The sequence below is a fragment of the Chelonia mydas genome, chromosome 1 (genome assembly GCF_015237465.2).
Source record: "Chelonia mydas isolate rCheMyd1 chromosome 1, rCheMyd1.pri.v2, whole genome shotgun sequence".
NCBI lineage: Eukaryota > Metazoa > Chordata > Testudines > Cheloniidae > Chelonia > Chelonia mydas.
The window spans coordinates 144,721,306-144,734,058 of NC_057849.1; the positions used below are offsets into that span (position 1 = coordinate 144,721,306).

General features: G+C 38.6%; 1 protein-coding gene across 8 annotated transcripts in view; it reads right to left on the bottom strand.

Moving 5' to 3' along the window:
- Positions 1 to 12,753, bottom strand: part of TAB3 (TGF-beta activated kinase 1 (MAP3K7) binding protein 3) — a 75,913-nt gene that overhangs the window by 11,455 nt on the left and 51,705 nt on the right. For 7 of the 8 annotated variants that reach the window (XM_037902049.2, XM_043538012.1, XM_037902041.2 and 4 more), the window contains 3 exons: positions 6,854 to 8,306; positions 2,730 to 2,890; positions 270 to 363 (listed from right to left, as the gene is read on the bottom strand). In XM_037902049.2, the coding sequence (XP_037757977.1) occupies positions 270 to 363; positions 2,730 to 2,890; positions 6,854 to 8,306 (1,708 nt within the window). Of the gene's footprint in view, positions 1 to 269; positions 379 to 2,729; positions 2,891 to 6,853; positions 8,307 to 12,753 lie in introns of all 8 variants that reach the window. The other variant, XR_006287886.1, reaches the window with a different exon arrangement.

The window sequence follows — 12,753 nt, forward strand, 5'->3', positions numbered from 1 at the left end:
AATTGCTATTTACAAGTAATTACTTAATTTAATTTGGGCACACTTTTATTGAGAATTTTATTAACAAAAACCACACTATCCAACCAGCTTATAACTGAAAGAAAAAAAGACAGGTTGTGTCTTTCATTCTGAAGTAATGATTTGATATCAGTAAAACCCAGTTTTGATAAAAAAAGGAAAAGAAAAAGCCAAAGATCTACTCACATTTAAACACACACCACATTAAAACTTATGTTTTACAAAAAAAAAAAAAAAAATCAAGTCTATACCTCTAGACTGAAGGAGGTCAACTTCTTTCAGAGTACAGTCAACATTTATCTGGAGCTGTCTATTCAGGCTTCTCAGTCTGGTCATTTCCTCAGGCTAGTAAGAAAGGACCCAAAATAGCAATTGTAGGAAAGTCAGCATCAACTCTAATGTAGATATAACAATTATATTTGTCTCATATGTTAACAGTTCCTATTAATAATGTGACCGGGGCAGGGTTGCCAATGATTAAGTGCAGCTGAAAAAAAATCCATAGCGAATGACAACATGATTTCAAGGGAAATGTTTAAAAGATATTTTTAAAATGAGTTCTCCATTAGGTATTTTGGCAATAAATAAATGTATACAAATTAGTTTTAATACTTACCAGAAAGCAAATTGTGCTCGACTTTTAAAATGATCAAGTTACACAACCTATGATGGCAGTTAAAGTACTCCTATCCCTTAGGCCAGATGCATATTGCCCTGAGAATCTTTGAAAGGTCAATGACCAAATTTTGTCGTCAGTTGAACTGGTCTAACTCCTAAAAAATCAATGCAGTTGTTACCCCAGAATTTGACATTCCTGTATGTACCCCAGAATTTGACAGTACTGCAGTCAGCAATTTTGTATATTCAGCCACTGCCAGCTGAAAACCTAACATCACATAGTTAGGAAAGTCTTAGGCCCTAAGAAGCAAGGCCAAATAATGGCATGTTTGCAGTTTTGAGATAAAAATAATAAATATAAAATAAATAATAAATGTATTATTTGGACAGCCATTCTTGGTCTTAAGTGCCTCTAACACCATTGACATTATTGTTATAACTAAAAATGTTTTAATAATAAAAAATAAGTAGGTTTGCTAAAATTAGGGGTTATTATGGTGACCCACTGAAAGTCACTATAAATTTGTGTTTTGTTTAAAGTTGGCTGTAAAAAAATCGGTGAAAAAATTTGCTTTGGAGCAGTCCAAAGAAGTTTTCTTTAGGCAAGAATCTGGCATCTCTGGCAGTCAAACAAAAGAGGGGACCCCCTAAAGCTAATCCTTCAAAGCCATTTCTTAACTTCAGGTAAATGTTTTAAAATGCTCTAAACCTACTGCAACAGCATATGTATGTATCTGAACTTAAAATCTAATAAAAAAATAGTTTTAAATAAAAGCACTCTTGCTTGTATCAATCATTTATCAAACAAAAAAGATAAACCCGCATTAATTTATTCCTAATACCACCTAAAAAAAAATATACAGTAAAGTTACCACTGCTTTGGGTTCCCAAAACCCTGGGTATAGTTACTCCAGATTTTTATCCTTCTAAACTGAAAGCAGCATCTGACCTCTAGTTTGTATTAATATTAGCAGCTGCAGATCAGAAGTTACATTTCCCTCCTACCTCAAGATTACATGCGTTACACCAAAACTTTTAGCCCAACATTTCTCAACTGTACAGCGCTGCATAGAATGGATAGTGGGAAGTAAGGGATCAACTGATCCATTTCTGACATTTGCATATATTAATGAAAGTGCTACATATGGACCTGCCCATACCAGAAACCATACCATACCATGTCCATACTACTCATTACTAACAGCAGGGATTAACAATGAGTACAGCTAAACTGAGGAGAGTAACTCCCATTAACACACTTGAGAATATCCAGGTGTGACCAGCCAAGTGAATCCCTAGGTGCCCTCAGAGCTTCCACACCAGAGGGTAAGAAGGGGGAGGTCTAAGAGGTACAGATATATTCCAAGCAGTGACAGCAGCCTGGCATACTGAAGCTCCTTTTCAAAAATCTCTGTCCTACATGCATAACCAAACTGTGCATGCCAAGTCTTAGGTATAAAAACTAGACTTCCTCATTAATCTCCTGGGCACTCACAGTATATTTGAAAAAAGAAAAGGAGTACTTGTGGCACCTTAGCGACTAACCAATTTATTTGAGCATAAGCTTTTGTGAGCTACAGCTCACTTCATCGATCGGATGCATACTGTGGAAAGTACACAAGATCTTTTTATACACACAAAGCATGAAAAAATGGGTGTTTACCACTACAAAAGGTTCTCTCCCCCCACCCCACTCTCCTGCTGGTAATAGCTTATCTAAAGTGATCACTCTCCTTACAATGTGTATGATAATCAAGTTGGGCCATTTCCAGCACAAATCCAGTATATTTGAAACCAGTCGTCATTCTGGGGTACAGAAAAGCAAACACATATAGGTTTCACTGTGTGCAGAACAAAGTTTCTGAAAGTGTAGCCCATATGTGTTTCTTAAAGTACCAAATATCTGTTTATTCAAAGGAAGAACTGATCTTGCAGACAAATCACATAGCAAAGAGCAAAAAGCACTTGCCAATTCAAAGAGTTTAATCTCCAAAACATCTTACTACATACTGTACTTTGTAAGCTGCTTGCATGAACAATAACTGAACAAGGGAGCTTAAAAAAATTGATGTTTACAAATACAGATTTCTTACTGTTGGGATTGAGGTTGTACAGCTTACTCTTCTAAGTCGCCTCTGCATAAGATTGTGCTCCATGCTATTGACTTCAGTTTTCAGCCGCTCAAGTTCCTCTTTCTCAAGCTTCAGTTCTTTTGCTAACCTCTCCATCCTTGCTCGCTGATGTAATAGCAAGGCTAGAGCAGTATAGGGAATAAACAGTCAATATAATGCACTTAATTAAAAAACAGAACTCTTAATTTGTGTGTAATATACACAAGTGACCTCTCCAAAATAATAGGTGAGTATAAACATGCAGCCACATATCAGTGTAAAGATGCTTCATGCCAACTGAACTATAGTTTAGGACAGTAAATTCTTCCAGAATAAAAATAATGTTTTAGACAGTAATTTGAAGTTCATATTACCATTTTGGTCACTGCTTCTTTTTTTGTATTTGGTCTTTCTCCACTGAAAAATATAAAGGCACCTGTACAAGGAGACAGCTTCTCAGGATGAAACAGCAGCCTAATCATACTACCACTGCACTGTCAAGAATAAATACCAGAGGCAAGAATTAGAGTCTGAAAGACCGCACCAGAACATGACCTCACAGCTGCTGTTTAATAATGTCATCTGATTTCTCAGAAGACCTCACATATTAGCAAGAGCCAAGCCTGTATTGATTTTTGCAGTTCTATTAGAGACTATACAACAAAGTTTTTAAAAATTGCTGTTGCCCTTTGGAACAGTAGAAGGTTGAATTTCCAGTATTATAAATTCACTCATGTTCACAGGCAAAACTAAGGAGCAAGGAGAATCCCTTATTAAAGGAAGATAGACATAAATTAGTTACAAGAATCGTAAAGACCTTCAGGACCTTTAACTCTGTAGTTAAAGTTGAGCCATTCCTTCTAAATCTCTTTCAGTCGTTAATAACTTTCTCAAAAACGTATGCCTTTGGGATGAAATTTGTCATGTTCAGTCTCAAGCTACAAGACTTCTGTTGTCATGGGTTCCTGAGGCAGTTGCTGAGCAGGTAAAGATAATCCTACTAGCTAGGAATAAATATTCAATTTTCTCTGACAGACTAGGCAGGATTTTCCTCAATATTTTACTTTGATGTCAAATAGGAGTAAATACAGGTCACTGATCTGAGGTTTACCACTTTCTGATCTACTTGTTTTTACTGATGCTCAAATGAAGAGGAAAGATCCTTCCTGACAAGGGCAATTGACCGGGGAAGGCAAAGGGAAGAGATTTGCTGCTGGTATGCAGATGGGTAGACTGTCCAAGTAATGGGTTTGCCAGCAGGTTATTCCTATGTTTCTACTGTGAAATAAACAGAAAAAAGGAACGCACAAGGACACACTACTGAAGCTTGCAAAGTGCTATTATATGCAAAGCACCTGCAGTGTCTCTCCTTCCTGATCTCCATTCAGTGCAAACAGAAATTAAAAATGTTAAACAAAACATAGTATATAATTGTATTTTTCATACAAATTGGAAGAAAGGAAAAAACTCCACAGATGGAGCTAAGTGCAGACATGACAGATCTTACTGAGGCAGGGTAAAACAGAGAGGAAGAGCCAGGAGCATAAAAATATGGTATTTTTATTGGCTGACACTTCTACCTGAAGCAGAAAGTCTAAACTTGGATTTTGTATGGACCCTCACATTTCAGAAGCCAGTAGCAATACAGGGATTGAAAACAGGATATCTTATTAAATAACATTAAAACAACAAAACCAGCAACAACCTTTCATAAAAACAATGTGTGTCAGTCAAGAGAAGAGTTTGAAAGATCATAATTACAGTATTAATTTTAAAAAATTTCACAACAGTAATGATACATGGCTCACCAATTCCTGGCTTTATATATTCATTCATCATCCAGTTTATACCTGACATATACAATGCCCTCTCATATGTGCTGCATCTTATTAGGATATAGCATCATGCAATATATCACACTAAAGAAAAAAAATCAGTAATGATGTATATATTTCTGTAACTTTTTCACCATGGTAGAGACTGATAGAAAAGTCATACACATTAATTTGTTTCTTAAATTAGCAAAATCCGAAGATTTTAAGTATATTCCTCTTTAAATCTCAGTTGTGCTACATAAGTGTGTAGTGTAAGTTTACAGAAGCTAAATATTATTGCTGTTGATATTTATATTGCAGTAGCACAAAGTCACTATTGAAGCCCCAACATATAGGAAGATACAGTTCTCTGCCCCAAAGACCATATAAACCTAAGAAACTCAACTGTCCAAATGAAGGAAACTAATTACCTCCCCCCCTCCCCCCCCCAAAAAAAGAGAAAATAGTATCTAGGGGGGAAAAAAACACAGTGCAAAAAAACTGAACAGCAAATAAAACCTTATTTAGCAAGTAATTTTGCAATCCAGAACCCATTTTTTGTCTTAGTCACATGAAATCTGTTATATTTTTCCTGTACAATTGAGTTAATTTATGGAACAATAGTTACTCTGCCAATTAAAGGTTGTTTGGAACGGCATGCCATGAGAGACTGTATGGCCCCGGCAGATAGGGCCAGGTTGGCAACGCTGCCTAGAGTAAATACTAACTGGCTCCATCTCACTCCTACTGATCTCTACCATTCACAAAGTTTACTCCTGCCTGCTCTCAGTCCAGGAATCAGCAGGGGATGCTGTGTGCACAGAATGGAAACAATCTGGTACAGAGCAATTCCATGTTAAGAGGTTAAAGACAGCTCAGACGCGACAGGGGAAATGAGGGCCCAAATACTGCAGGGCAGAGTTAGAGAGGTGAAATAATGTGAAATAGGAATAAAATGAAGTGAAAAGAAAGGATAGGAGGAGGAGAGAGGAAAGGCAGATAATCTAATCTCATTAGAAATCTAAGTAAAGTATGAAATAGACGCTTTGAATAATTGCTGCTAATTAGCATTATGACAATTAAAGCTGACTGGCTTGAATGCTTGCAGACTAAACTTTCTCTGTGCAAGTGAGTTCGAGTATATCAATCAATTTTCAAAAGCTGCAACTCTGAAGAAAGCACTTTTCTGCTCAAATGTTTGGGTAGAGTTTCCACACAATTCTCTTTTACTTAAGCTGTAGTTACTTAGTATTTGATATTAGGGCTCTCTCAAAGTATTTGTTGCCCCTATCCATAGAAAAACACACCGCCAAACAACCTTCCTCTTTGCATCCAAATCCTGCTGAAAAACCATTTCTGCCATGTCAGTTATGATAAATTAAAGTTTTTTAAAAGTTTAAAATAACTAAATTATTCTACATTTAATCAAGATGTGGATTCGTCTTACTGTACAATCTTAATATTTTATCCCCTGACTTCTCTTTCCTTTCCTCCTTTTTGTTTATTACCCTTGCTGGCTTGTTGGTTTTGTCTTGGTACAATGTTGTTGGTTTTGTGTAGCAACGAGAATAATTTTGCTTATTAAACAAATAATAAATACATCTGTTATAAGTTATTCAAATGTATTTTATTCAAAGGACAAGAAGTAATGGGCTTAATCTGCAGCAAGGGAGATTTAGGTAAGATACTAAGAAAAAAAAAAAAACTTAACTTATACAGGTATTTAAACTCTAGCTTGCAAGGCAGGTTGTGGAATCCCCATCATTGGAGATTTTTAAGAATAGGTTAGATAAACACCTGTCTGAGATAAACTATGTTTCTTGGTCCTGCCTCAGTGCAGGGTGCTGGACTTGATTGCCTCTTGAGGTCCCTTCCAGCCCCACATTTCTATGAGTCTATGAAAATTATGTAATCTGCATTTAAATATTTGTCTCAAACTTCAACACAACTTTGTAAATGACCTATAGAGAAAAGTGTTTGCCTTTGTTAGTTTTAAAATATACAACTTTTCAGTTTCTTCAAATGTTGTCTTGTTCTCTTATGGAACAAGATGGTTTGTATGGCCATTTATAAGAAATCATTAGAATTTGACAACAATCAATTCATATTTTCCATGTTACATTTTAAGAACTTCTAGTACATCAAAATCTCTTAGATAACTTTTGGCCTGTGTGATCCATGTTCTTCTGAAAAGGTTCAGTGTCTCTTGAGACACAGCTAGCAGAGTCCTGGACTGTAAAATGCAGTTTAATTTGATTTTTAAAATTACAGTTGGCAGTTCAAGAAATTTACCTTGAGTATAAGCGTAGTCATCTGATCCAGAACTGGAACTCCTCTGGTATTTATGGATTCCTTTTTCTCCTCCAGATCCTGGTATTACTGAAATGGGCTGAATAGGTTCTGGTGCTGCAGAACGCTCCTCTTGGTCCACTAAATTTAAAAGATTCTCAGTCTGCGCTCGACCTACTGTGATTTTAAACACTGTTGAGTTTGGCTGAGATACCATTACCCGGGGAGACTGCGTTAGTGCACCTGTAGGTCCAGTTGGTTGTGTGTAGGTAATATATAATGGATTAACATTAAATGGTGGTTTTGGTTGACCTGACATACCTCTAGAAGGAGAGCCTGAAGGTGGAGTAGTGGCTGCATACAGCGGGTGCTGGTTTCGTTGAGATGGTTGATTATTTATTGGTGAAGGACTTCTATTCATTGCAGTCCCAGGTCTTTGTGGTGGCTCAACTGTAATTTCTATCTTGTTCATAGAACCTTTGGATAAGCTAGGTCCACCATAAGGGAGATAAGATACTGAGTGACCACCCTGTTTTTGATAACTCTGGGGCGATTGTTGATATGGATGGGGTGGAACAGTTGAAGGACTAGGAGGCATAAACACATGTGAACTCTGATGACCTAACTGGGTAGGCTGTACCTGATGCTGAGGAGAGCCAAAAGGAGAAGGACACTGAGATGCAGGTGGTGATTGATAAGCTGGCTGAGGGATCTGGGGCTGTTTAGGAGAATACTGTGAAGGTTGGTAGTTCTGTTGATGTGGATAAACAGGTAGCGGGCGTGGAGTATAATGTGGAACTGGGCCTTGTGGAGAAGAATGCCACTGTGCATTCTGAGGAGTCTGTCGTCCTGAAGAACTTTGAGACGTCTGCCTAATATATATAGAACCAGGAGTCCCATAAAGATTGCTTGGAATCTGTGGAAGAATTTGTAAAGCTCTGGGTACTGTTTGTCCAGAGGGGAGGTTTTGTGATAATGTAACAGTAATAGGATTTGTATTGTACCGAGGTATGTGCATATATGTAGGAGGATGAGGGCCTTGCATAGCAGATGTGTTCATTCCTGGTGGCATGGAAGATGGCTGTTGAGGTGGTTGCGGAGGAGGAGTAGCTGCATTTCTAGTCTGGTCATTCATGAAAAATGGATTGTAATTAGAAGAAGCTGCCACAACAGCTGGAGCAGAGTGTGGTTCTTGAACTAAGCAGATCAGCTGTTTACTTGCTGTGCATTGTGGATCAATATGTCCATCGCTTGAGCTATGTACCAGTGTACGACCACCATTAAGTTGAGCTCCTTCCCCTGCATGGTAGCTGGTAGGGGGATGAATACCCAGGTTAATGTGCAAAAGGCGATTCCTGTTCATTCTGCTGTCATCAGGGCTATGGTACTCCATGTATAAGTATTTGTTGCTCTCCTGCGCAAGGACTCGACAACATGCTTCAAGGTTGTTGTTGTTCTAGAAGTAAAGAATTGACACCAATTATCTTCAAATTACATTAGTAACTCCAATCAGTATAGTCAACTGAAGTTCCAGTTAAGCTTAGCTTGAACACATTTTAGGGATAACACTTCACAGTAGCCGGCATACCTATGACTCCTGAAATAAATTAAAGATAATCCCTGTTAGACCATGCTATATAAGAAGTATGTGGCTCATGTTACTTACAGTGAAATCTTATCATAACATTAGCTACTGAGTGACCCACATAAAATCTAGCAAGTCCAAGTTAAGGGAAACAGAATTTGGTAATGGTTATAGCTTTGGCATTCATTCCTGAAATGTTTCTGTTTCTTTAGAAAAGGATGTACATATATTTAACATTATTTCAAATGAGAAAATACTACAAATTAGAACTATTTCACAGCTTGAAACTGAAGTGTTCAAAACAATATTTCAAAGTGGATTAGCATATTACTGCCATCCAGTCTCCATGGTTCCTGAATTTGCAACCCTAATATGCATCTTGTTTAACTTTGGTTTGTTCTTCCCATTAGCTGCAATTTAAAATAAACCCCAGTGTTAAAAATTTCATTTTAAAAGTGTGTTCACAGTTTGAATGTATTCTATCTAACTTTCCTTGCAACTGGCCTCCCCTGATTTCTGTCCTTTATCCCTTAGCCTAATTCACTTCAATTTACTCTTTTGATCACCTTCCTCTTTCTAGAAAATAGTTTCAATGTAGTAAACAGCCACAGATACTCACCAGGACTGAGATGTTTAATACAATATACAGAGACTTGGAAGTATTTTCTAAACAGAGTTTAAAAACTACTTACAAATAGTCTGAAAATGGTGCATATTAATATTTTATTATCAGTAATGCAGACTGAAATCTGTCCTTTGTGAAGAATGTTTTTTAAACTACCAATATTCTCTGTCAAATTAAAAAAATGAAATCTGAAATATTTTGCCCAAATTATTAACTCTTACTGGTTTGGCTGTCAAATAAACTAGAAAAAAAAAAAGCTTTTAAATACAATTAAGGATGCTAAAACAGCGTACTTACCTATGACATAGTTTATAAAACCCAAGCACTTAAAAGCAAGGAAAAGTTAAAAATACAATAAATCTGATATTAGCCAACTGATAAATACATAATTTAGAATCTTTAAAATGTTTGGAAATTAATAGCCATTTTCCAAGACTCCTTATATTCTGACACTGCATCTTCAACTATTACATTTTCTTTAAAATAAATAAAAAAGCAAGCTGAAAAAGCTTGTGCAGCCCTCAGAGGAATGAAGAATCCAAACCCCTTCAAATTTAAGGAGGGGTATAGTTTGGACTGCACACCCTGGACCTAAATCTACGTAAAGTTTTGGTTCTGAGTCAAAAACAAAAAGAGGCTTTTTTCCCCACTTCAGTTATGGCCAAATTCTTATGACAACAGCTGTTCTAACGTTATCTTGGCCATCAGAAAGTCACTCAAGATTGTGGAAATGTTGTGATTTCTACTATTTTTCACAGAAATCTTACAGATTTTTTCCACATTTTTAGAACAAAATCTGAACAAAAACTGTGGTTCAGCCTTGAATCTAAACCCTAATCCAATCTGTACCTGATTGCCTTTAGTCACATTTGACGATTTCTGACCATATACATTTTTACAAAATTGATCCCAAGATTGATATTTTCTACAGCATACCATAGACCTCAATAGGTCAAAAATAAAATACAGTTATCAGGAAAAAGTAAATGTATAGATTCATCAAGCTCTCCTCTGCCACTGATGCTACATTTTTGAAAGGCTCCAGCACTGAGGAATCAATTCTAATTAGTAAGGTGTTTCACATTTTTGATTAAGACCCATCACTGTAGTCTCTTTATGATGCTTACTGTCTTATGATAAATATATATATTCTATCAATAGACTTATGAGTTACAATTAGCTCTCCTACTTAGGTGATCTGCGAATGGTCTAGGCAAAGTCATCTTTATTCTAGCACTATATTTCGGATGACCTCAGTAACCAGAATAAGAAGAACGTACAGCATATTCTCAGCTAAAGATCTACTTCTCTCTCATCTTTGGCCCTGTGAAGTCCAGCCCTGTTCACATCTTTGGCTCTGACACATCACACCATGCACCATTCTTCTAACACCAATTTCCACGTCTGTATTTTGCTGGATAACGGAGCTGTCGTAAGTGGCAGGTAGTACAGCATTAAAGCAGGGTCCCCGTGTTCCAGCCCCATAATTACAGATGCAACAGACAGCAGCATCAGACACCAGAGTGCACAGCCAACTGCTGCCAGACAGCCACCTGCTACCTAAGCAGAACGCAGTAGAGTCCATGGCGCCCTCAGGTCACATAATGTGACATAGACACGAGGGGGAAAGACAGCAGCTAGGAGACATTCCATGGAACACACTATCACCTGTCTAGAAAGATCCCATATTATTGGTGTATCCAAGACTTATATAGTTTTAAGTATTTGGAATATGTGGTGTGATGACAGGTCAGCCAATGACTATTGGTTCATCTGCCTTTTTAATTGACATATTGCATAGCCTTGGGCCAGGTCTACATTAGGGACTTATGCTGGCACAACTATGTCGGTCAGGGCTGTGAAGAGGTGTGATCCCTGACTGATACAACTGCGTAGGCAGAAGTCCCAGGGTAGGCATAGTTACATCAGCTGTGTTTTTACTAGCATAGCTTATTTCAGTCATACAGAGTGGTTTTGCTATACCAGTACAAAGAGCAGCATTGCCAGATTACCTGCAACTATACCTAGAGTGCTTTTTGCATACCGATATTCCCATACTGGTAAAATGCTCCTAGTGTGGACATGGAAACCTTTTATATACTTCAAAGACTATAAAATAAAATGTTGGAATATAGTATGTTAAAAAGAACCCTGTATTCAGATGTCCAGAGTGTGTCTGGATACTGTACTTCAGAGACACAGGGGTCCTTTAGTTTTGTCAAATTACAGACATCGGATAGTTCAACTGGTTCATCCAAGAGATCACCTACTTACCAGTACGGAAGAAATGACTACGTCAGAGTAAACGAAGTTCTGTATTACAAGAACATCCTGCACTTATCTGAAAGCAGCTCAGAACTATAAAGGGTGGAGATACTGTATGCAGTCATTTCAGCAGTAATGAAATTGCTGGAGCACTTCTACGGTTAAGCTGTGTCCCCATTTTGATGCCTCCTTTAATGGCACTGCTTGGGGAAAAGACTGCAATTTGACTTGGCAAAGGGGAAGTACGAAAGCCATTCTGACCATCCAGGTGGCAGACAAAAGGGGCAACTCCAAAGGAAAATGTTTAGCCTACTACATAGAACCCAACCCTCCTCTCGAAGGAAAAAGGAGGGGATGTTCAGGTAAAAAGTTACCTCAGGTATGCCTTCAGCAGTAACTATGTCCACCTGCTACTTTCCTTGTCCCTATATACTGTCCTAGGTCAGGCGGTAGGGGGTGAAGAGCAAGGAGAAACAGGTGAGTGGAGGCACTGCTTCCAAGGAAAGAAGCAGGCATATCAAAGCCACCATCTTTGGCTCTCACTAGCACAGAGATTCCCAAACCGTGGGACGCATCCTCCTATGAATGTTCGGAGGGGTGCAGTGGGGCCCAAGTCAGCCCTCGTGGGGGGGAGGGAGTGCCACCCAGTCCTGTTCCGGCCCCAGCTCTGCTCCAACCCTGCCCCCAGCCTTGGCTCGGTTGTGACAGGTAAGGATACCAAGTCCATCTCGCCCAAGTGGCAGCAGTCAGTATGAGGTGTACTCCTTGTTATTTTTAATAGGATTTTTGACAGTAGAGCCAATGGGAAAAGGCATACAGAAGGTCCTTGTACCACGGAAGGAGTGCTTCCCCATCCCTGCTCTGGAGCGTATTGTGGACATTTCTTGTTCAGGCAAGTGGTGAACAGGTCTGTGGCAAGTGTCCCCCACTGCTTGAAAAGGTCATGAAGTATTGCTGCGTACCATTCGTGGTCGTGTGGAACTTGCGACTGAGATGGTCTGCTATTGAGTTTTGTGCTCCCAGAAGGTAGGCACGAATAGCGTGATGTTGTGGGAAACGCACCAGTTCCATAGCTTTACCGCTTCTGCACAAAAGGGAGGGCAACCTTGCTCCTCCCTGTCAGCATATGTAATACACGCATTCTGCGTTGTCTGTTAAGACTCTAGCGTGCGTTCTCTTGATCAGCAGGAGGAAATGGACGCAGGCATTTCTGACTGTCCTGAGTTTGAGAAGGTTAACATGGAGGGACATCTCCATGGATGACCATTTGCCTTGTATTGTAAGGTTATTTAGATGTGCACCCCATTCTAGGAGAGATGAGTCGGTGGTGAGAAGTAACGATGGGGAAGTTTACAAAAAGGGAACCCTGTTGTAAACCTCTGCTGAATTTTTCCACTGAATCAGGGAGCTTTTGACCTTGGTGCACAG